The sequence below is a fragment of the Polypterus senegalus genome, chromosome 2, assembly GCF_016835505.1.
Source record: "Polypterus senegalus isolate Bchr_013 chromosome 2, ASM1683550v1, whole genome shotgun sequence".
Lineage (NCBI taxonomy): Eukaryota > Metazoa > Chordata > Cladistia > Polypteriformes > Polypteridae > Polypterus > Polypterus senegalus.
The window spans coordinates 206,447,347-206,473,275 of NC_053155.1; the positions used below are offsets into that span (position 1 = coordinate 206,447,347).

A 25,929-nucleotide genomic window follows, 5' to 3' on the forward strand; every position below is an offset into this window, starting at 1 on the left:
CCACACTACCGTCAAAGGTAGATTAGCCTGAATAAGTCACACTGGGATCAATAGCAATACACATTTTAAGCATTTACCAATAGTAACATGGTACCATGAATAAAATGTATTTTCTTTTTTACACACGTAGCCTTGCCCCTCCCCGTGCTTTGCAGGATCTTGTTACTGCTTCTCCCTTCAGTTCCTTATTAAACTACGCGGCTTCCCACTCCGTTACCATAAGCGCAGTATCATCTCGCGATAACTCTCCCCTCCCGGCTGTCTAAACGCCATATTGTAAGTTTGGTTGTTATTGATGTTTGGGGCCTTCTGCGAGATTTGCAGAAGCAGGAGATACCGGGTGGGTGCAGGTGGCGAAGCTTGAACAGGAGGCGAACGTCTTATCAGGCCGTGCGATTCCAAGAAAGGGAGAAGAAGCTTCAGCTTTCCACGGCAATGCAGAGCCACGGAATTTGGAGCGATGGTAAGAGAGCGAAGTTGTTAGCTTGTGGCTGTGTGCGCGTGCAAAAGAAAGAGGGAATGCTGGGCTGAACTGATGGTAGGGGGTCCTTTCATTATCTCCGCCTTTGCACACATCATCATTACATGCACAGTGCAGCAGCATCGGTGGCGACCGGGCGGGAGGAGGGCTGTCATCCGCGGATTCAAAATATTCTTTCAATGAGTGTTTGCCAAATGGCATTCTTCGGTTTCGGTATATTGTCAGTTTTTTCGTCTCTTGCTGCTGTACCGTTTGCACTTATGCAGCGTGCGGTGTGACGTTTGTATACTGAAATTCCTGTCACTGGATTCCAGGCGGAACCAAAGCAGCTCCACAGTTTGGGCGCGTCGGTATGGGACACGCGACTGCTGGCAACGCACGCAGAAGTGACTCGTATGATCCGAGGCATCCGCAGATCGCTTCTTGTGTATCCCGTCATTGCTATTGTTGTGTCCGGTAACTGCGTGCAACTGAGAAATGCTTTAGCGTTCGAGGTTTACAGCTACCTTGAACTGTTAGGTCAAGTTTGGACTGTTCCTACTTAGCTTATGTGAAATGGGTTAATAGGCTTGCCCAAACATTCTGTTTGCGATGCACCTGCACAGGACAGACAGGTGCAGCACCATTTTAAAGGAAAACGTTTTTCAGGAAGCAAAGTTAGACACCTGAATATGGGGGCGTTCAATAAATTATTATATGTTATAATGTTCCTGTAATTTTTCTAAATGTTTCCAGTGCTAGACGTGTGCAAAACAATCGTGGCTCTTTATGAGATTTACAGACAAAAGTGTTGAATACAGTAGTGAAATTAGTGAACGTGTTTAATTAAAACTGAAAAGGCTAGAGCCTACCCCAGCAATACAGGGCGCAAGACATGAAATACGAGAGAGTTCATGTCCGTTGTTGGGGCCGCTCAAGTACATTTACTCGCCTAATTTGTACATCATTGTGGTGCAGGAAGAACACCAACCTTGACACGTTGAGAATGTACTTGACAGAAAGGTATGGTCTATTATTGCAAAGTTGTCGTTTTGTTCAGCTCCTTGTGTGTAGGTGGTTATGTATGCTTTTTTCTTTAACAATAGCTTTTTCTGTGGACCTTGCCTAGCTGATTGTTTGTTTGGTTTTTCTTAATTAGGTTGGTATGAAACCTGTTTAGGAATTTTCTCTCAAAATTCCTGGATCATTTTTCAAAGATTTACTTAGGTTAGTTGATTCCTCATTGGAGGTTCAATTTTATGTGTATTATAACGTGAACATAAGTAGTCAGAACAAGCACAATAATGCAATATCAACAAAAGACACAAACACAAAAGTATGCATAGGCTCCAATTTATATGCAGTGTTTAGTTGTCTATGGGGCATTCATTCCAGGACCATCACGGATACCAAAGTGCCTTATATAAAATGAGGTAGTATTTGCATATAACCTACACACATCCTCTCATATGCTTTAAAAAGCAATAGATTACTTATAATACCTAATACGATGTAAATGTGATCTAAATATCTCTCTGTTATAAACAAAATCTTGCAGCGAGACATGATCTTTTGAGGAGAGACAAAGATACTTTCTCATCCCGCGAGACGGACAAGTCGCATCATACTTACAACCTTTGGAAGCAAGTCCTGTGATACACATGCAGAGAAGGTTAGAGATAATGGAAGCAGGAAAATTTGAAAGTCTCAAAAAGATGAGAGTAAAGATCGCATCAGCGCAAAGAAATTGAAAATATTACTTGGTTAAATAACAGAACAGCGAAAAGTGATCTCATAGTGTTTGAGGATGTCTGGGGGACAAGAAGGTGCAATACAGGCTTTTAAACGATTGCAGCGCCACACGAAATGCAGATCCCGCGGCACAGCAGGAGCAGCAATCCAGCAGCTGATTGAGCCAAGAGGAGGTTAAAAAAAAAACACTGTTATTTGTTTCCCATTTTATCACTGTTTCAGAGGACCGACCACGTCTCCTTGGAGTGCGTTCAGCCCCCCTCTTCACAACGACATGTCGTGCTGGCAGGGTTTGGCAAGCGAAGCAAGCAGGGGGCAAAGTTTTTTGTACTTGAGTTCCTAAACAATAATGACAAGAAAAAAAGACTACATGTTCAGTACAGAGGCAACCATTGTAACCTAACTCCACAGAACACATTGGAATATTTTGTTTCTTTCAACACTATAGATTGTCTTCATTTAATGACCTGAAAGAGAAATAAAGCACAGAATATTTAAAATGTAAGTACATGTAGAAAATAGAGAAAATATATATTTTCTCTCTCAATGCACATAACTTGAGCAGGGAATGAATGAGACACAAGGTGAACAATACTCATGCAAGTGCTGAAGAGAGACGGTGGATCGGTAATGGGAGGCTAAAGCAGGGCATACCTACATATCACTTCATTTTTGTGGACTCCTGGTAGTGCTTAGCGCCTGGAATATTCAAGTTTTGCTTTTTTGAACTTTCTGGAATTTATTTTTTCCAAATATTTTCAATCCATGGTTGGTTGAATCTGAATCTGGGTTGGCAGAAGTTGTTGATATGAAGGGCATACTGTGTGTATATATACACTGCCTGGCCAAAAAAAAAGTCGCCACCTGGATTTAACTAAGCAAATAGGTACGAGCCTCCAATTGGATAATTATTGCATGGGCGATTATCTTTCAGCTGGCAACACGTTATTTAACCCCAACTGGTGCAATGAGTTGCTTCTCATTTCATAAACAACCATGTCGAAAGACACATCTCGTGGTCGTGGAAAAGATGTTAGTCTGTTTGAGAAGGGTCAAATCATTGGCATTCATCAAGCAGAGGAAACATCTAAGGAGATTGCAGAAACTACTAAAATTGGGTTAAGAATTGTCCAACGCATTATTAAAAACTGGAAGGATAGTGGGGACCCATCGTCTTCGAGGATGAAATGTGGCCGGAAAAAAAATCCTGAATGATCGTGATAGGCGATCACTTAAGCGTTTGGTTAAATCAAATTGAAGAAAAACAACAGTAGAACTATGTTTAATAGTGAAAGTAAGAGCATTTCCACATGCACAATGTGAAGGAAACTTAAAGGACTGGGACTGAACAGCTGTGTAGCCATAAGAAAACCACTAATCAGTGAGGCAAACCGGAAAAAAAGGCTTCAGTTTGCTAGGGAGCATAAAGATTGGACTCTGGAGCAGTGGAAGAAGGTCATGTGGCCTGATGAGTCCAGATTTACCCTGTTCCACAGTGATGGGCTCATCAGGGTAAGAAGAGAGGCAGATGAAGTGATGCACCCATCATGCTTAGTGCCTACTGTACAAGCCTGTGGGGGCAGTGCTATGATCTGGGGTTGCTGCAGTTGGTCAGGTCTAGGTTCAGCAACAGTATGTGCTCCAAGAATGAGGTCAGCTGACTATTTGAATATACTGAGTGACCAAGTTATTCCATCAGTGGATTTTTTTCTTCCCTGATGGCACGGGCATATTCCAAGATGACAATGCCAGGATTCATCGGGCTCAAATTGTGAAAGAGTGGTTCAGGGAGAATGAGACATCATTTTCACACATGGATTGGCCACAACAGAGTCCAGACCTTAACCCCATTGAGAATCTTTGGGATGTGCTGGAGAAGGCTTTGCGCAGCGGTCAGACTCTACCATCATCGGTGCAAGATCTTGGTGAAAAATTAATGCAACACTGGATGGAACTAAATCTTGTGACATTGCAGAAGCTTATCGAAACAATGCCACAGCGAATGCGTGCCGTAATCAAAGCTAAAGGCGGTCTAACGAAATATTAGAGTGTATGACCTTTTTTATTGGTGGCGACTTTTTTTTGGCCAGGCAGTGTATATATATATATATATATATATATATATATATATATATGTACGTGTGTGTGTGTGTGTGTGTGTGTATGGGTGTATATGTACATACAAAGTGATCCATCTGTTTTAGTTTGTGTTTAGACATTATCAGTCAAGCAGCAACCGCAGCTTTGTCAGTGGATACCAGCATTCAGACACTCGGGTCCACCCTTTGCTTGACAAGGACAAATGACTTAAGAAAAAACAACAGAATGTCATAGAGCTCTTGCAAAGATTATTGAGAAGGATTTGCAGCCCTTCACAGTAGAGTTAAGTTGGTTTAGGTATGCATAGCACAGCATGAATTGCCAACTACTAGGTAGTTACCTTAAGTTTGAACTGAACTCCCCTGACAACCAGGGAGAAGTTAATCTACAACCATAATAATTGTAGCCCTTTAAATCTTGGGTTACAAGGTGGTAATCCAATGTACATGATATAATTGAAATTGGATTAAAATAGTTTATTTTACTATGCATGTTGTTACATTTTTATGTAATTATATTTAGAATGTTTTAAACTTAAAAGTAAAAGCTGGTATTTATGTTAACTTATTTTATTGGCTTGGATGGCAGCCAATGAGGGCGCAGGTCAGATGTGAAGAAAAGAAAAAAGAGAAGCTAAGACAAATGATGTAGGTATTGGTATAAAGGTGTTGACAAGGTAACCATATTTGAGCTGTTACTGTGAGAAATTTGGTTATTTCAATGGTAAAATTCAAGTAGAAGCTTATTTAACACTAGAATCCCGGAAGCCTACAAAAAAAGTAATCCCGGCCACCTTAAATTCCTTCGCACCTCTGCATCAGCGTCTTTCTTACAATTGTTTCAGTCATTACAAGCAACAAGCAGCTTGCAATCCCATTCCCCCACCAATGCAGCTGAAGTTCTCCCAGCTCAAGTCCCTTTATCTGGGTGTGAGGTGTCTTGAAATGTATAGGGTAAATACTATATTGTTACATGGAAAACCTACATTTCAGATAGAGAGATACTTTATTAATCCCAAGGGGAAATTCACAGTAAAAGAAGTGGTAGGAGTGATCAGTGAAATAGCGAAAAAGGTAGAAAGATAAAGCTGTACACGGAGCTGCTGGAATGGCTGCCTCTTGTGGTGGCGCCTGAGTCATATTTCATGTGTGTTTGGTGTCTTCAAGTGTAAATGAAAATGTTTCTTTTTTTAGTCATGTGTTCAACAATTTCCTGCCTCGCATTTCATCCTACATTTACACAGATTGTTGTAGACACAGAGGCAGAACATTTACATTTTTCCCATTTGATTCTAGGGTTTGTCGGACGTATATTCTTGTTCCTATTTTGTTTACTGCTTTCATGGACTGGTTGTAAGGCAAGGTTGTGGGGCCCTACAGCTGTGGGGCATCTGTTAGTGAAGAAAGATTCACTGATCTTGACTTTGCTGATAATGATGTGATCTTCATGGAGTCAATGGAGTCTCTGATTGGGGCTTTCGAGAGAGTGAGCAAGGAGTCTTGAGTGTCTGGGCTTGCGAGTGTCCTGGAGAAATACCAAGATCTAGGTCTTTAATGATATCTTAGGCACAGCTATCAGCAGTGTGTCTGTCTGCGGAGAGAGTGTCAACCTTGTCAAAAGGTTTACTTACCTTGGCAGTGACATTCATGACTCTTTCTTCACAGATTGGGAGAGCATGGAGAGGTCATGAGGTTGCTGGAAAGGGGTGTGTGGTGCTCCTGATATCTATGTAGAAAGACAAAGGTCCAAGTCTTTAGAGTCCTGGTGCTTCCTGTCTTGCCATAGGGTTGCGAGATGTGGATGTTATCCAGTGACCGAAGATAAAGTCTGGACTCCTTTGGTACTGTGTCTCTTTGGAGAATCCATGGGTGCCTCTGGTTAGAATTTGTGTCAAATGACTGGTTGCTCATGGAGTCGAGAATAAGGCACATTACTTGCATTGAGAGGGAGTTTCAGTTACAGCACTACAGCCATGTGGTGTGATTCCCCAAGGGTGATGCAGTTTGCAGGATCCTCATTGTTGAGAAACTGAGTGGCTGGACCAGGCCAATGGGATGCCCTATGAACACCTGGCTGCGGCAGATAGGCAGTCATTTCCCAGTGGGACTGGGACGTGGGTGGAGGGTTGTCAACTACAAACTGGATTCCAAAAAAGTTGGGACACTATACAAATCGTGAACAAAAACTGAATGCAATGATGTGGAGGTGCCAACTTCTAATATTTTATTCAGAATAGAACATAAATCACGGAACAAAAGTTTAAACTGAGAAAATGTATCATTTTAAGGGAAAAATATGTTGATTCAGAATTTCATGGTGTCAACAAATCCCAAAAAAGTTGGGACAAGGCCATTTTCACCACTGTGTGGCATCTCCCCTTCTTCTTACAACACTCAACAGACATCTGGGGACCGAGGAGACCAGTTTCTCAAGTTTAGAAATAGGAATGCTCTCCCATTCTTGTCTAATACAGGCCTCTAACTGTTCAATCGTCTTGGGCCTTCTTTGTCGCACCTTCCTCTTTATGATGCGCCAAATGTTCTCTATAGGTGAAAGATCTGGACTGCAGACTGGCCATTTCAGTACCGGATCCTTCTCCTACGCAGCCATGATGTTGTGATTGATGCAGAATGTGGTCTGGCATTATCTTGTTGAAAAATGCAGGGTCTTCCCTGAAAGAGATGACGTCTGGATGGGAGCATATGTTGTTCTAGAACCTGAATATATTTTTCTGCATTGATGGTGCCTTTCCAGACATGCAAGCTGCCCATGACACACGCACTCATGCAACCCCATACCATCAGAGATGCAGGCTTCTGAACTGAGCGTTGATAACAACTTGGGTTGTCCTTGTCCTCTTTGGTCCGGATGACATGGCGTCCCAGATTTCCAAAAGAACTTGAATCGTGACTCGTCTGACCACAGAACAGTCTTCCATTTTGCCACACTCCATTTTAAATGATCCCTGGCCCAGTGACAACGCCTGAGCTTGTGGATCTTGCTTAGAAATGGCTTCTTCTTTGCACTGTAGAGTTTCAGCTGGCAACGGTGGATGGCACGGTGGATTGTGTTCACTGACAATGGTTTCTGGAAGTATTCCTGAGCCCATTCTGTGATTTCCTTTACAGTAGCATTCCTGTTTGTGGTGCAGTGTCGTTTAAGGGCCCGGAGATCACGGGCATCCAGTATGGTTTTATGGCCTTGACCCTTACGCACAGAGATTGTTCCAGATTCTCTGAATCTTCAGATGATGTTATGCACAGTTGATGATGATAGATGCAAAGTCTTTGCAATTTTTAAGCTGGGTAACACTTTTCTGATATTGCTCCACTATCTTTCTGCGCAACATTGTGGGAATTGGTGATCCTCTACCCATCTTGGCTTCTGAGAGACACTGCCACTCTGAGAAGCTCTTTTTATACCCAATCATGTTGCCAATTGACCTAATTAGTGTTTATTGGTCTTCCAGCTCTTCATTATGCTCAAATTTACTTTTTCCAGCCTCTTATTGCTACTTGTCCCAACTTTTTTGGGATTTGTTGACACCGTGAAATTTTGAATCAACATATTTTTCCTTTAAAATGATACATTTACTCGGATTAAACGTTGATCTGTCATCTACGTTCTATTACAAATAAAATATTGACATTTGCCATCTCCACATCATTGCATTCAGTTTTTATTCACAATTTGTTTAGTGTCCCAAATTTTTTGGAATCTGGTTTGTAGGATCAAAAGTTTCATCGTGTGGTGTGTGCGGCAATATGCTGTACCAGTGCATGCTCCCCAACTTGACCTGACCTGGTTAAAATATAAGTGTTTTTTTTTGTCAAAGAGTATGGGTTGATTATTAAACTTTAGATTATTACTTAGTTCATTTAGATTATTAACACAGGTTTGTTTGTTAAAAGATAGTGGAGAGAATGATAGTATAACAAGATCATCATATTTAGATTTATTATTTGGGGGGAGAACAGGGAGTAAGCTGGGCTATGGTCAACTCTCTTAGTAAAAAAACTGCAGGGTGCTACATAAGCAATGCAGAAATGAACAAAAATAAGTGTTCTCAGTTATTAAAAAGTTAAATTGTTTTTCTATTGCAGGGAGATAACGACAGTTAACCCTTTAAGAGGCACAATATCTCCCTATATAATGGAGAGTAGTATCAATAAGTATAGGTATCAATATCTGTGTTGATAAAATCCTAATACCCATGCCTACTTACTTGTAACAAGTGGTTATCCATCCATTTCCCAACCTGTTGAGTCCGAACACAGGGTCACGGGGGTCTGCTGGAGCCAATCCCAGCCAACACAGGGCGCAAGGCAGGAACCAATCCCGGACAGGGCGCCAACGCACCACAGGACACACACACCCACACACCAAGTACACACTAGGGACAATTTAGAGCCGCCAATCCACCTAACCTGCATGTCTTTGGACTGTGGGAGGAAACCCATGCAGACACGGGGAGAACATACAAACTCCACGCAGGGAGGACCCAGGAAGTGAACCCAGGTCTCCTAACTGCAAGGCAGCAGCGCTACCACTGCGCCACCGTGCCACCTAGAATATGAAGCGATTGACGCATACATGTATATTCATAAGTTCACCTACTGCGGAAACAGACCACACGGTGGAAAAAGTCAATGTCCAGCTAAAGGAAGACCGTGTAAAAAAATGTGGTAAATTTAAGCACTTTGCTAAAGTTTGCAGGACTGGGAAAGGTAAACCCGTGTATGCAGTGTGTGATGTCTCGGATAAAGAGGAAGACAAGCTGTTTATTGATGCAGTAGGACAGGAACAACCCTCTGGCACTGAACAAGCCTTTGTAGACATATCAATAGGAAAGCAAGGTGTAAAGCTTAAGTTTAAATTACGTTCATAGACACGCTGCCGCTAAATATTCGCAGGCAAATCCACAACTTAATACTGGGAATGCCTGTTAAACATCTAAGATTCACGAGTACCGATTTGGGTGGTGATCACTTCGATGAATGAAGCCTGTGACATCACACACACACACATGCCTTCAGCAGTCGTGGCGATACACCATCTGGACCCGCTGCTTTGCTGGCACGAAGTCTTATCAGCTCTCTGCTCACATGGGCTGCTGTAATTGTGGGTGGGGATGCTCACAAAGGTAGGTTGTTGCAAAAGGTAGCAACTTTTTGACTGCCTCCTCATGTGCAATATTGAAAGTCTTTGCAGCTTTTGTCATCCAAAAATAAGACCAGTCTGCTTTGTTTTTAAATTCCAAACTTGCCTCAAAAAATAGATTACGACGTAAATAAATTATTTTTATAATAGTCTTAATTGAATTTCCAAAAAAAAAAAAAGAAATCTGCATAAGGATCGAGGTGTGCTATGGAGCAAAAATGGTTGACGAAAACGTGGCTAGTACGTCGTATCACCGGACACCAACGGCCGGCCGTATCACTGGCTACCAAAGTGATAATACAACACTGTATTACCTTGATCGTCAAAGATTTTCAGCAAAATATTGTAGCGAATCTATTTGAGGCTATGGCGGCAGGGTCTCAACGTGCAAAGGGGCGTGACGTATGCGCTCGAGTCGTCTCTCCCTGGTGTTGTCGGCAGCGGTAGTGGCGCGATATAGGCGCTTTCAATTATTCTAGTAGCTGGCGGTGGTGGAGTCTATGCGTCTCATTCGGCTGCTCCATGGCGAATAAATCTTCGGTATCTAGTAGAATTAATCTTTGGACATTCGCCGCCTCCTTTTAACGGATGCATGCCCCCCACCCGCACGGTGTTGCCGCTTTTGTGTTCGATGCATGGTGAAGTTATAAATATTGGTTGCAATCGGACTGGGAGCTCGCTCTACGAGATATGTTCGTTTAGATATGTCACTTTCTAGCGTGTTAACAGATCAGGAAGAAAGATGTAAGTCGCAACAAGAAATAAGCTTTTTATTTATTTATGTACCTATGTCTTTACTGAGTCCTTATTACCCCCAAAAATATCACTTTTACCCCAATTGGGGTAATTTACCCCTGTTCCCCGACCACTGATATAGGATAAGCTGGAGAGGTGTTGGTTTTAAAGGAAGGCACCAGGGCTTGGGAGATTTTAAATGAGTTTCCTGCACTGTGTTATTTTAACCTAGTTTTGTTGGCTTTGTTCATTGGATTTTAACCTCCACTGGACACCTTCATTTATGGATTATTTATTTATTGACATTTAGAGCACTGCACCTTCTGAACACTTGTTTTTGTTGAGTTTTTAATACAAGTACTGTTCACCGTTTCAACAATCGCCTTTCTTCATGTATGTTTTGTCCTCATCTACCATGCTCATCCGGTTACATTGTTGACAGTGTTAGGTTGAAGAGGCACTGCACTGTCACAGGCAGTTCTAAAAAGAACAAAAAGTGAGAAACGGCGTCAATTTATAGGTGAATTAACAATCAGAATCATACCTTCAGTGCTGTAATAACTTTTTTTTCTTTTCCTTTTTTAAGGGAATGGAATTTGGACCTTACGCTTGTCTGAAGGGAAGGGTATGCTATAGTATTGATATATGTGCAAGCCCTGATCATAAACTATCACAGATTTGAAGGTTGATTTATCATTTTTACCGAGGGCAACTGGGAGGGTTGGAGGTAGAGGGGAATGAATTTGTACATCTGTCTTCATCACCCTACTGCAGTTGATTAAAGAGCTCCCCATGCATTTGTTGTATATTTTCATTGTTTTGCACAAAAAAAATTAAGTTTTATGTTGCAGTTATGCCCCCAAAGCCTAGTGCAAGTTCTTTGGGCTTTAATCCGAAGCGTAATAAGTCAGTGAAATGACTAAGTGAGAAAATAAAGGTGTTGGGTAAGCTTCCTCCACACACCAACACACCAAGTACACACTAGGGACAATTTAGAGCCGCCAATCCACCTAACTTGCTGTCTGACAAGAGTTTGGTGTTAATGAATTGACCAGCTTTCTGGAGACATCCAGGCTGCTGATCCACATCATCGATCGCAGTCTCAAGATTAAGCATCAACTCACCACTGCTATGCTCCCATATGCCAAGCCCCTTAAGTGACATGCAAAGCAGATGTTGGATTATTTCAAGTCATTGCGTCCTTTGTGATTTTCAGTGCCAGCCTTGTAAGGACAGTGTCATAGGTGATGTCAAGCCCTTGCCATTCTTGGCGTCTTTTGACAGCATTGAATACATTTTTTTATTGAGATGATAACACAAAAGGTCACAGAATTCTAGAGAATGACTAGTGAGGAAAAATGCTTTCAATAGTATTTGTTACTGTGTTTTTAAAAGTGCATATTATCATAAATGGTATTTTGGTATAAAGAATTCCATTAAAAATATATTTTAAGCAGTCTGTAGAGAAAATTACAGTTTTTGGTCGTTGCTGGAACTTAACCTCCTATTTCCAATAGGTTGAATGTATATTATTAACATTCGCATCTTCAACTTTCATGTCGTTTCTTAGGAACATAACCCCCACTAAAGTCAAGGATTGACTGTACCTATGTGGAGAATGATGCCACTCAAACGTCTAGAGAAAGACCATCTGAGAATGGGGTGATGTACATCGCTGAGCTTTTCTTGGGAAAAGTGAGAAATGTCACCTTTGACAGTAATTTCAGAACGCTATCCATGGCAAACAGGCTAATTCTCTAAAAGACGGGCATCCTGGATATCTATGAAAGAGAACACGAGTGATGGTCAAAGTGGTGGCAAACACGAAAGTGTAGACACTGTTACAGGTGGGAAGATGCACATGCAATAAAACAAAGGATAGGTGCTTGAAGTACTACTGCTGTGTGTGTGGAACTGTTCAGAAAAAACACCACAGGAATCTGTTCTGACTGCTGATGCTGACTGTTTTTGTAATTGGCAAACAGGCTTCTCTTTTATATACAGGTGCCGGTCATAAAATTAGAATATCATGACAAAGTTGATTTATTTCAGTAATTCCATTCAAAAAGTGAAACTTGTATATTAGATTAATTCATTACACACAGACTGATGTATTTCAAATGTTTATTTCTTTTAATTTTGATGATTATGACTGACAACTAATGAAAATCCGAAATTCAGTATTTCGGAAAATTAGAATATTGTGAAAAGGTTCAATATTGAAGACACCTGGTGCCACATTCTAATCAGCTAATTAACTCAAAACACCTGCAAAAGCCTTTAAATGGTCTCTCAGTCTAGTTCTGTAGGCTACACAATCATGGGGAAGACTGCTGACTTGACAGTTGTCCAACAGACGACCATCGACACCTTGCACAAGGAAGGCAAGACACAAAAGGTCATCACTAAAGAAGCTGGCTGTTTACAGAGCTCTGTGTCCAAGCACATTATTAGAGAGGCGAAGGAAGGACAAGATGTCGTAGAAAAAAGTGTACAAGCAATAGAGATAACCGCACCCTGGAGAGGATTGTGAAACAAAACCCATTCAGAACTGTGGGGGAGATTCACAAAGAGTGGACTGCAGCTGGAGTCAGTGCTTCAAGAACCACCACGCACAGATGTATGCAAGACATGGGTTTCAGCTGTCGCATTCCTTGTGTCAAGCCACTCTTGAACAAGAGACAGTGTCAGAAGCGTCTCGCATGGGCTAAAGACAAAACTGCTGCTGAGTGGTCCAAAGTTATGTTCTCTGATGAAAGTAAATTTTACATTTCCTTTGGAAATCAAGGTCCCAGAATCTGGAGGAAGAGAGGAGAGGCCCGGAATCCACGTTGCTTGAGGTCCAGGGTAAAGTTTCCACAGTCCGTGATGGTGTGGGGTGCCATGTCATCTGCTGGTGTTGGTCCATTGTGTTTTCTGAGGTCCAAGGTCAACGCAGCCATCTACCAGGAAGTTTTAGAGCACTTCATGCTTCCTGCTGCTGACAAACTTTATGGAGATGCAGATTTCATTTTCCAACAGGACCTGGCACCTGCACAAAGTGCCAAAACTACCAGTACCTGGTTTAAGGACCATGGTATCCCTGTTCTTGATTGGCCAGCAAACTCGCCTGACCTTAACCCCATAGAAAATCTATAGGGTATTGTGAAGAGGAAGATGCAATACGCCAGACCCAACAATTCAGAAGAGCTGAAGGCCACTATCAGAGCAACATGGGCTCTCATAACACCTGAGCAGTGCCACAGACTGATCGACTCCATGCACGCCGCATTGCTGCAGTAATCCAGGCCAAAGGAGCCCCAACTAAATATTGAGTGCTGTACATGCTCATGCTTTTCATGTTCATATCTTTCAGGTGGCCAACATTTCTAAAAATCCTTTGTTTGCATTGATCTTAATTGATATTCTACTTTTCCGAGATACTGAATTTGGGACTTTCATTAGTTGTCAGTTATAATCATCAAAATTAAAAGAAAAAAACATTTGAAATGCATCAGTCTGTGTGTAATGAATGAATCTAATATACAAGTTTCACTTTTTGAATGGAATTACTGAAATAAATCAACTTTGTCATGATATTCTAATTTTATGACCGGCACCTGCATAGGCAAGTCTTAAGTTACAACAGTCTTAACTTAGTCCTAAAAGTAGATAAAGAGAAACCAGTTAAACAAATTAGACAAAAATACTATATTTGGTCATTTATGTATTGAGTAAAATGATCGAATATTACATATTTGTGAGTGGCAAAAGTATGTGAACCTCTAGGATTAGCAGTTTGAAGGTGAAATTAGAGTCAGGTGTTTTCAATCAATGGGATGACAATCAGGTGTGAGTGGGCACCCTGTGTTATTTAAAGAACAGGGATCTATCAAAGTCTGCTCTTCACAACACATGTTTGTGGAAGTGCATCATGGCACGAACCTCAGAAAAAGAGTTGTTGATGCTCATCAGGCTGGAAAACGTTACAAAACCATCTCTAAAGAGTTTGGACTCCACCAATCCACAGTGAGACAGATTATATACAAATGGAAGAAATTCAAGACCATTGTTACCCTCCCCAGGGGTGGTCGACCAACAAAGATCACTCCAAGAGCAAGGCCTGTAGTAGTCGGCGAGGTCACAAAGGAACCCAGGGTAACCTAAGCAACTGAAGGCCTCTTTCACATTGGCTAATGTTCATGTGTCCACCATCAGGAGAACACTGAACAACAATGGTGTGCATGGCAGGGTTGCAAGGAGAAAGCCACTGCCCTCCAAAAAAAACATTGCTGCTCATCTGCAGTTTGCTAAAGATCACGGGGACAAACCAGAAGGCTATTGGAAGAATGTTTTGTGGATGGATGAGACCAAAATAAAACTTTTTGGTTTAAATGAAAAGCGTTATGTTTGGAGAAAGGAAAACCCTGCATTCCAGCATAAGAACCTTATCCCGTCTTTGAAACGTGGTGGTGGTAGTATCATGGTTTGGGCCTGTTTTGCTGCATCTGGGCCAGGACAGCTTGCCTTCATTGATGGAACAATGAATTCTGAATTATATCAGAGAATTCTAAAGGAAAATGTCAGGACATCTGTCCATGAACTGAACCTCATGAGAAGCTGGGTCATGCAGCAAGACAATGACCCTAAGCACACAAGTCGTTCTACCAAAGAATGGTTAAAGAAGAATAAAGTTAATGTTTTGGAATATCGAAGTCAAAGTCCTGACCTTAATCCAATGGAAATGTTGTGGAAGGACCTGAAGCGAGCAGTTAATGTGAGGAAACTCGCCAACATCCCAGAGTTGAAGCTGTTCTGTACGGAGGAATGGGCTAAAATTCCTTCAAGCTGGTGTGCAGGAGTGATCAAAAGTTACCGGAAACGTTTAGTTGCAGTTATTGCAGCAAAGGGGGGTCACACCAGATACTGAAAGCAAAGGTTCACATACTTTTGCCACTCACAAATATGTAATATTCGATCATTTTCCTTAATAAATAAATGACCAAGTATAAAATTTTTGTCTCATTTGCTAAACTGGTTTCTCTTTATCTACTTTTAGACTTGAGTGACAATCTGATGATGTTTTAGGTCGTATTTATGCAGAAATATAGAAAATTCTAAAGGGTTCACAAACTTTCAAGCACAACTGTATACTGTTCATTGTAACAGTAATCATGTCATTACATGTCCTAGATGATAGTGGCTACCTGCTCAGTCGCTAACTCCTTACAGCTTTCCTCAAGCCCCTGAACATAGAGGACCGGTACTACTATGCTGTGCATGTGCATTCAGATATGGTGCACACCAGAGGATTTCTCAGATGTAGGTGTAGAGGCTGCTGTACTAGCCAATTTTATGCATTTTGCTGTATAGTGTGGCACAGCGTAATTTTCTATCTCCTTACCTCGTTAATATGGGGCCAGATGACCCCACTCCCTACAAACCGACTGAGTCCGCCACCCTTCCCTCTGTGAAGCAGTGTGAGATTGTCATACATTTTTTGTGAAATGAACAATATAGTACACAGGTTTATTTTTAAAAAAGATCTTAATGAATCAGATATACCTGTTAGTATTCCCCCGTTCTTTCTGAACTAATCTTTTCAGTGAATCATCATAATTGATTTGTGAGCATGAATGAATCAATTCAATGGAACTAAACAGGAATGCTAAAGTGTGTGCATGTTCTGCATTTTGTCATCTGCATCTTTACATTTCGCTGATGCTAGTAATGTTTAAAGTATATGTGCAAGAATCGTCTAATTCTTTAGTCTTCACTCAATTCAGGTATGATTCTTTTGAGTTCCAATTGTAAAAATATTGCTGAACAAAAACTAACTGATGAATCTCATTGATCGTATTTTCTAAAAATTAGTCACATAATACTGAACCTTATAAAAGTATTCTGATTTCTAACAATTACCTTAAAATTTACTTTAGCACAGTTTATGGCTCATTGACTGCAGTATATTGCACAAGGCATCATTATCAGATTGTTTTGAGTTCAAACTGAATTCATTACCTGAGAACCAGTTGAATGAGTCTTGTTCATTTGATTCATTTCCAAGTCAGTACCATAGAGCCAGTTGTAGTAGTTTAACACTAGAATTACCAGAGCCTACGAAAAAACTCGTAAATCCGTCCCACCTTAATCGCTTCTTAAAATCGTTCACAGCTCTCCACCAGCGTCTTTTGTCATCTAAATGTGCTGATAAAAATCAGGCTGCAAGCAGCCGGCTATTCCATCCCCCCACCGACTTAGAACGTGCACAAACTTCTCCCACCTCATGCCGAGATTGATTTTCTGGGAGTGAACCATGTAAAAAAATAAAGTTTCAATTTAGTATTCTTGAAAACTCAGAAAAAATAAAAATAGCAGCCTACTTATTGCAGCTAGCCCATGTGCTGAATGAGTATTTGAGAACACTCACCTCATTCACTCACACACTCACTTATTCAGACCGAGACAGGGTTTTTTTTTTAAGGAAAATTAGCATATCAACATTATCTGGTAAAAGCTGGGATCTCTGGGCATTTACAATGTCCCCTGCAACAGAAAAAAACTCTCTCACTTGGGACTGAGGTTGCTGGGACAGAGAGATATGACTTGGCCAAGGTTGACAGCAGTGGGTAACGTTGTGCATTGTCTTTCCACCACTCGAGAGGACAAGCCATGAGTGAGATAGAGGTCTCTATGCGGTACAAGTCAATGTCTGCATCAATCTGAGCAGTGTGCTGTGTTCCCCTTGACTAAAAGAATCCCCAAGGAGATCTTCAAGAGCAGTCTTTTTGGATGGAGGAGAGACACCTCCCACAGCATGTGCTTTTTGTGGCAGGTCAGTTTTTGAGTGTCCAGCTACATGTTCATGGCTGCCTGGTGCTGCACCTTCCTCTTCACTAGGGTTCTGCAGAAGCAAGCAGAGTTACAAAAATTTTAAATGTTAGACACAGACACATCATTTTTGTAAATATTGGGAACTCTAAAAAAAGTCACACACACAAAGTATTTTTAAACAAATACCTGGTTCTGCATCTGTGTTGCTTTTAACTTGAGCCTGTTGAAAATTTCATCCCTTTCGCTGTTATTCAGATGGGGGAGGGCCCGGAACCGGGGGTCCAACGCACTGTTCTCATACAGAAACTCTGCTTGCTCCCCTTGGTAATGGTCTGCCAAATCATTCAGTATTGCTGCCTTCATTTGAGAGATGGTGTTTGAGTCTACATCGCACGGTGCCATGCTCACTTGAATCATGTGTTTGAGAGGCATGATAAGAGAAATTGTTGGTCGAGATTCGTCGCACGGCACAGTGGTTGATTTTTTCAAGGATGTGAGAAGTTTAACAATGTCCTCAGCATCTGCGATGTCAGCTGCGTCTAGAGTGTTTATTTCACGTGCATTGCTCCTGACTTAAGAAATCAGTAGGGCTGCAGCAATTGCCTGTTGTTGCTCCAGGTAGCGCTTAATCATGTCAAGTGAGCTGTTCCACCTAGTTACTACATCCATTATCAGTTTATGTACTGACAGGTTTAACATTTGCTGCTTGGAGGTCAGCACAGCTGTTGCAGTTGAACTGCTGTGAAAAAACGCTGCTACACGCCTCACTCTGCCAAGCAGATGACTGACATGGTTTACCTTAAAACCTGCCTGGGACGCAAGGTTTAAGGTGTGAGCAAAACACTTTAGATGTGGGGACAGACCAGCCTCTTTCACCGCTACACCCATGTTTCTTGCGTTGTCAGTAACCACAGCAATGCCCTTGTGATTGTTGTAAATCATGTCAAGCTCCCACTCTGAAACAGCAGATTTTAACACCTCGCCTATGTTGTGTCCAGTGTGTGACTCAAAGAGTACCCGTGTCTGTAGGACAAAAGTTTTTATCTCCCATTCACTTGTCATAGCACGTGCTGTGATGGTAACATAGCTCTGAGTAGCTCGTGAAGTCCACCCGTCTATGGTGATTGAGATGCACTCTGCTTGCTTGAGGCTTTGTGCAACTTTCGCCCTTGTCTCTTTGTAAAGAGCTGGTAAAATAGTTTGACTAAAGTGTGGCCGTGACGGGATTTTATACTTTGGCTCCAGCATGTTTACTAACCTCTTAAAACCTTCATTATCCACCACCGAAAAGGGCCGTAGGTCTTTGGCTATATATTCACCAATGCATCTTGTGATTTCTTGTGCTCTCGCACTGTTGTGGGGGAGTGAGGCTGTAAAAGCTTCTTTTATAGTCTTTTGGCCTGACTGGATTTTGCTCCTCGTATCTTCACGTAACTTTTCGGGGTGATGATTTAACAAATGGCTCCTCATTTTAGTCGTATTCCCCGACTTGTATTTCACCACAGTCTGGCATTGCCTGCATACCGTATTTTCTTTGTCTGTCACCTTTTCTCCTTTCTCGTTTCTTTTCAGAGAGAAACCGAAATGCTTCCACACATCCGATTTAAAACACGCTTTAGGTTCGACCATTTCCATCTCTTTTTCTTCACCGCTACTAGCAGCACCCGCCATTTCCGCATTACTGGATCTGTGGCGACAACAGACCGCAAAGGATGATGGGAATTGTAGTTCTTGCTACCTTCCGTTTGCTCCATTTGCCTGAGCAAAGTTTTCTCAGAAGACCTATCGTTTTATCGAGTCATGCGACCACGGTAGTATTGAAAAAATTTGCTATTGCGGTACGACGGTATATACAATACCTTTACATCCCTAGTCATTAATGTAAACAAAAGTATACGGATACCACTGGGAGTATGATTTAAGATTACAGTATGCGGGGTGATTCTAGTGTTAACTGATCAGTTGGGATTTTTTTAGGGTTTTTTTTTTTTTTTTTTCCAAAAATGAGTTTTATTCCTTGCACAGGGCTTTACTTTATAACAATCATACAATGTTAAATTATTATAAAAGTACATAGCAATAATTTGATTTTAACTTTAAGGTTAAGCTTAACACTTTCAAGGCTGCTGTTGATATCCAGAGATAGAAGGCTGAAACTATTGTTGCTTGTCAGCAAACGTTGTTGAGAGTGTGTTATTTTTATCTCATAGATGACAGCAGACTCTGAGATGAGCTGAGTGTTGTGTTTTTTTTTTTTCTTTTTCAAAGCCTTGTTGTCCTTTACAGTACAGAATCAAATACAGGCCATCACTGTCATCAAAAGATACTTTACAAAAAAAAGTTTTACATATTGTTGATGATGCGGAGTCTTCACGGTCAGTGAGAAAGGGACCAGCATTACTGCAATGTGTGTGTGCGCGTGTTTTTTCTTTTTTTTAGATGCAACCACATCACAGTTTTGCTGCCATACTAAGTGAACTAATTTTTTACATAAACCACGAATAGTTTAAATGTATTAAACCTAACAGATTTTGAAAGACCTACCAGATGGAGATTTAAAATCTCTGTTAAAGCTACAAGATAAAATTATTGTACTGTTGACCATTATGTAGTGCAGGTATGGAGCTTTGCCAATAAATTATAGCAGTATTAAATCTTTATGTAGTGTAAACATATTTATTCTACCCTCAGAGTGATGCTTAGGCAATCCTTCTTGCATTAATTTCTATATAAGTAACTTTAGCGTTTATGGTTAAATTACCTCAAGCACCAGGAGAAGTGAAATAGTGTACTAATGGCAAACACAGAGATGTTAATAGTAATGTAAAGTATAAGAAAAAAAAAAAGGTTTAAAAACCTTTAGCATAATTCATGTTTTAAATATTTTTGCTTAAATACCTTAATGAATCGATAGCCAATGTACTAAGTAGAGCTTAAAACCACCAGCACCAACAATTAATAAAAAGAAAACTGCCTTTGATATATGTCATGGCAATATTTGTATGTGTACTGCAAAATAAAAAAGAGAAACCTTTTTTATCTTGACATTTTTTTTAGGAAGTATTTGTTACAGTGCTGCATGAGAGGTTGGACATCAAACTAAAAAAGTAGGAATTCAGAGTATAGTGTGTACATGGGTGCAGAACTCTCTGAAACATGGGAAGCAGAGGTCATGGCATGAGGAACCTTATCAGAATTGGGTAATGCTAAGAATTATGTCCCTCGGGTGTCAGTGCTAGGGCAGCTTTCATTTTAATATACACAAATGATTTTGATAGAAATATAAACAACAAGCTGGTTGATTTTGCACTTGATACTAATCTAGGTGGATTAGCAGATAATGTAGAATCCATTGAATCATTACAGAAGGACTTAGACACTATTTAGGCTTGGGAAAAATTGTGGCATTTGATTACATTTAATGTAAGTAAATGTGAATTATTAACACCTAAGGAGTAGAGGTGGGCAGTATACTGGTTTGACAGTGAATACCTGTGTGATGTTGTCTCACGATCCAAATTTTGCAGTATTCTTGGCATTGGGATAAGACCGGAAATGGAGAACCACAAATAATCTCTTCAAGATCATCAACAAATCCTCTTAAACATGACAGAAATACCTCAAAGTTAAGTTCCCACACTCTGCTGTAGCCCATGTAGAACAGAGTGCTGCATAAGATTCATGAATGGAAATAAGATACAATAAACTTTTTAGTTTGAAGATTACATGACCTTATATACCCTTCCACCTTTAATGCCAATAATATACTGAAAGATTGGTGAATAAAATTATATTGTCCAAAGATGAATATAAAGAATACGCATTAGTGAGGTAATATCATTTTACAAACTTCAATCCAGCACAGCCCAACCTCCCAAATCTAAACACAGCTTAAAGAGCTATTTACAAATATGTCCAGTCTTTAGAAACAACAACAAGGAGTCTGGTTTAACTTCATATTGCTAGAATGTATGACTATTGGAAGGTGCTGTAGCAGTAGGAGGAACTATCGCTCCCTTGAACCCTCAGGTACCACGCCAAACACCAGGTAAAAATACAATAATTATTATTTATTATAATAATAAAGTGCACCAAGCACCACCACTCCACTATTCTCAATAAACAATTCTCCACAATTAATAGCCAATCCTCCAACTCCCAGACACGTTGCCCTCCTACCACCCAGCTCCGCTCGCCTTCTGGGAGCTCCCACAGTCCCTTTATAGTACACGACCCAGAAGTGCTCCTTTAACCTGCAGTCCATATGACTTCCTAGCACTTCCGGGTCAAATCAAAACTCTTCTTTCTTTGTCAGCCCGGAAGCACTTTATTCCTTCCGTCCTCGTGACCTGCAAGTACTTCCGGGCTATAGGAAAACCAACTGTCTCTGTGGCTCCCTGCAGCGGCCCTGACGTTATCCAGAAGGGCTGTGTATTACAACTCCAAAGTCCATGATACCCTGCTGGAATTCGGGGCATCTCCACATTGCAGGGAGGACTCCTTATAGCGGCTTAGTCTTGGCCGGGATAAACTGCCGGGCATAGTCCACATGCAAAAAAGCAAATACAAACTGCAGTCTTAAACAATCAATAACATGAAACGACTTCACTAAGTCTGTCTTTCTTTGCTTGTTTTCTGTCCTCTGAATTCTGCAGAAGCGTGCTCGTTATTCTTTGGTCATGCATGACCCTGCACTAAAACCCCCCAGTCAACTTTATTCTACTAATGAATCCAAGTCATATGCCTTGGAGGCCTTATTTCTGCCTCCATTTAATTGCTGCTTTATATCCTGCATCCAGGTTTTGGCTTAATGGAATCATGTATGACTTGTGATTTTCATCACTTAAGCAAAGTAATATCAAATATAAAATTATTATAAAGTTAACTGATTGATGTGCTTTTGGATCGGCTTAATCCCCATTTAGAGCAAATGTTGTCTTTTCTTTAAGCAAACATCAAATACCACAGTAGACTGAAAATTTGTGCATGAACAGAGAATGTGTACCCTGAAGTACATGTGTGCTTTTCACCCTGAGATACACCAGTCCTAATGATCTCCTAACTGCACCTGCTTGCTTGTCTGCCTTAGCTCCTGTAGTGTAGAGATTACTGAGCAAAGTAGTAAATCTTTTTGATGAAGTGAGGCTATAGCAGATTTAATTTTTTTTTTTTTTTTTTAATTAAGGGTATTAAGCTTCATAATAAGGGTCTTTCAGTATTTGAAATTAACTTGGTTTCAGAATTTTCCACTTTGTCCTAGAAATGATACTTTGCAAATTATGTTGTTCTGCTGTGGTGGCTGAAGGTGGAACCAAATTTAACCTTTTTAAATACCTGAAAACCACTCGTACGTGAATATGAAGAAAATGCTAATCACATGACAGCTAGCACAACAGCACTACTTGACTTGTACATCAAAGACTGCAACCTGCAAACAGCAGTAGATCAAAGCATCATTTTTAGCTTGCATTCCATATGATAGAAAGAGCAAACATCAGATGGATTTAAGATGTAATTGCCTAGCAAAAGTCATGGAACCAATTCAGCCTTTGCATAAAGAAGTTAATTTGTTCCTTGAACACAAGATGTGAGGTACCAAGCTCTAAATACATTTAATCAAATGTGAACATCAGAACTCTGTACAAAAAGCTGTGAATGAAATAAGTAAAGTTGCAGTCTTTTTCCCCTATAGCAGTTTTAATCTTCAAGCTGGACCACTGAGCTATACTGAATTCTTACTTCACAAATGATCACAACTGGGAAGTAATTGCTGGCGATATTAGGAAGGCTCTCTTATTTTGATGCTTGAAAGAATTGCTTAATATTTGTATGAATACTGACAGCAGAACAAACTGTGTTGGGCCTGAACAATTGGACAAGACTAAGCTGTTCTGGACATAAGGGAGGGGTACCCAAAATAACTGGAATCTGTACCTGGTGCGCTATGTAGACATAGTAGCGAATTTTGCCGCTAGATGTAGTATACTTACAGTATTCTGTGGCAGTCTGCCAAATGGTGTTACTCTGTACAGGTAGTTCCCAGGTTACGGACATCTGACCTACGACATACGAACGGGGCCGCAGCTGTGACGCATGTGCCTCAGTAACTGCCGCTCCATCATCTTTGGCCTTGGAACACTTCAAGCTGTGGCTGGAGGGGGCGATTTCGCTGCCCTCGCAGTGTAGTGTCCCTCGACGGCTTCTGGCAGCAAGCGGTTTCACTGCCCGTCCACCACACATGGCTGTCCCATTCGTTCACAGTGGGCGGCTGGTAATGCTGCAAGCAGTGGCTGGATGGAGGCTGGAGGGGCGCAATATCACTGCTCACGCAGTGTAGTGTCGCTTGGGCGGCTCCCGGCGGCAAACGGTTTCACTGCCCGCCCACCGCACATGGCTGCCCCATTCGTTCTCATTGGGCGGCTGGTAATGTTTCAAGCGGTGATCCGTTTGTGGCTGAACAAAGGCCACTGAGGGTGAACGAGGTGGCGGGGGGTAGCATTGTAGTGTGTATCGGATGGCTGCCTATTGAATGAGGGCGATTCACTACCTGCCTTTGGCCGCACCGTGTTCATTTTCGGTGGGCGGCCGCTGCAGGCAGCATACTGTAGTGGGCTGGTGATGAACCACCCCCGATGCACCCATTCATTCTCAATAGCAAGCTTGCTTGTACTGTTACATAAACAGCAAAAAGTTGACTCTTGTCAGTACATCGTTGACGACTGGTGTCTTCCTGCTGTGATAGCGTGTACGGTGCTGTGCAGAGGAGCGCATCTTAATCTTTTGTCTTCACCCTTTAACAATGTCTCAAACACAAATCTGATGCAAGTGCTTATTATACAGTAAAGAAGAGAAAAACCATCACCATTGAAAATAAAGTTGAAATAAAAAAAAGGTCAGAGAGAGGTGAAACTCCATCATTCATTGGCGGAACACTTGGTTACAGTCAGTCAACAATAGCATTTATTAAATTTATGTACCTGTTCCGACTTACGTACAAATTCAACTTAAGTACAAACCTAAAGTCCCATTGGGCAACGTTTCTCTTAAGCAATTCAAAAAAATGTTTCCACCAGTGGGAAAACTTTTGGGACAAGTGCATTCATTCACACTGAGAGTACTTTGAAGGAGATTAAAGTTTCAGTAAGTAAAAATTATTAATTTTTTTTTTCTCCCCCAATTCCAGTTATTTTTCGGTACACCCTCATAGACTACACAGGGGTGTGGAAATCAAATTTGTTTCTACTTGTCCACGGACAAGTAAACTTGGAAAATCCACTTGTCCGCCAGTTAAATTCACTTGCCCATAAACAAATAACAAAAGTGAAAAATAGTTTATTTTTTCTGATCTCTTTTATTGATACCAAAACTGCCTTCCATTTTAAAACTTAAAGTTCTTTCAGGGAGTAGTATTTTGCCACCTTGCTCTAGAACATTATAGAAAAGATTCCCTTATTTTAACTGGCTAATAAACAATGCCTTCATTATAGCTACACTAGTTCTTTTTTCATATATTACAGTTACATAACAGAACATTGTCCTGATTCATTTTCTGCCATGTTCTGCAGCTTTTGTCTTGCAACATCTTCTCCCCCAAGAATCTTTACCATCTCAGACAGCATGGGCTGAATGCTGTTCATTTCTGCTTAAGCTGAACTGCATGGTTCCTGGACTGATGGTCCTGCAGAAGTGGATGCTGATGACTTTTCAGGTTTTTTATGAGTGATGTGCCTGTTGCCAGGTGACAGCCAGAATTCCACAGCTGGTCGTGGGTCAAACTCTTCTAAAGAAGCAGTATTGAACAGCCTAACATAACACTCAACCTCCGAGCGTTCAGCTTTAGAAAACGCTTTTTCAATTGAACCAACTTTTTTCTTACTTTTAGACTCATGTCTCTATCTGACGTACTAAACCCCCAGTTCCTATCCTTTTTCTTTCTGCACATAACTAATCACCACACGATAAACGTATTTGTGAAATTAAAATTAGTTATAAGCTTAGACATCTGAATGGATGGCATAATTAAACATGTATAACGAAAATTGTTTTTAAAGTTCTGAAAACTGAGGTCTAGGTTTTAATTTCACAAAGACGCTTATCGTGTGGTGATTGGTTATATGGAGAAAGACAAAGGCTAGGAACTGGGGGTTTAGTACGTACGATAGACACAGCAAACATGCAATAAAGAAAGCCTGCTCAGAAAAACATCCATTGAATTCTTCGTTCGTATCTCCGACCTCCAGATGACGAACCCAACATTTACACAATATTTCAGTTAAACCTGTGCGATACCCATTCAAATACAGTATCTAGGTTTTTGGAGCCTCGTCGCACCTGCCATAAACTTCTCTACACTGAACGTAGACCTGAGAACCCCATAATGCAAGGGAGCAGCATTACAGTCATGCCACCGTGCCCCCCGCCACCCATGTCTAATACATGCTTTAATGCATTTCATCGTGAAAAAGATATCAAGTATTTATCTTAGTACTAGCAAAATACCCGCGCTTCGCAGCGGAGAAGTAGTGTGTTAAAGAAGTTATGAAAAAGAAAAGCAAACATTTAAAAAATAACGTAAGATGATTGTTAATGTAATTGTTTTGTTATTGATATGAGTGTTGTTGTCATATCTATTTATATATACATATATATATTTATATATATCTGTGTATATATATGTATATATGTATATATGTGTGTGTGTATATATATATATATATATATATATATATATATATATATATATATATATATATAGCAAAATACCTATTGGCAGCGAGAAGTAAAAAGAAAAGGAAACATTTTAATAATAACATAACATGATTGACAATGTAATTGTTTTGTCATTGTCATGAGTGTTATATATACACACACAGACACATATATAAACATATATTTATACACATATATAT

At 40.7% G+C, this 25,929-nt stretch overlaps 2 protein-coding genes across 3 annotated transcripts in view; one reads left to right on the forward strand and one right to left on the reverse strand.

Annotated features, from left to right (window-relative positions):
- The first annotated feature begins 236 nt into the window (after positions 1-236).
- Positions 237-25,929, forward strand: part of tab3 (TGF-beta activated kinase 1 (MAP3K7) binding protein 3) — an 80,210-nt gene continuing 54,517 nt past the window's right edge. The window contains exon 1 of the mRNA XM_039745210.1: positions 237-463. The gene's annotated coding sequence lies outside the window, so the exon portion shown is untranslated. The remainder of the gene's footprint in view (positions 464-25,929) is intronic.
- Positions 16,869-18,497, reverse strand: LOC120523674. 2 transcript variants are annotated; one of them, XM_039745211.1, is made up of 2 exons: positions 17,207-18,497; positions 16,869-17,090 (listed from the first exon to the last, which is right to left on the reverse strand). In XM_039745211.1, exons 1-2 carry the CDS (start codon positions 17,450-17,452, stop codon positions 16,878-16,880), a joined length of 459 nt encoding a protein of 152 aa, XP_039601145.1. In that variant the 5' UTR covers positions 17,453-18,497; the 3' UTR covers positions 16,869-16,877. Both variants share the same exon structure in this region; 1 of them encodes a protein (XP_039601145.1).

Coding starts and splice junctions, on each gene's coding strand:
- LOC120523674 (XM_039745211.1), bottom strand. CDS start 17,452: ATGCCTCTCAAACACATGATTCAAGTGAGCATGGCACCGTGCGATGTA. Junction 17,091..17,206: donor CAACACAGATGCAGAACCAG/GTATTTGTTTAA, acceptor TTGCTTCTGCAG/AACCCTAGTGAAGAGGAAGG.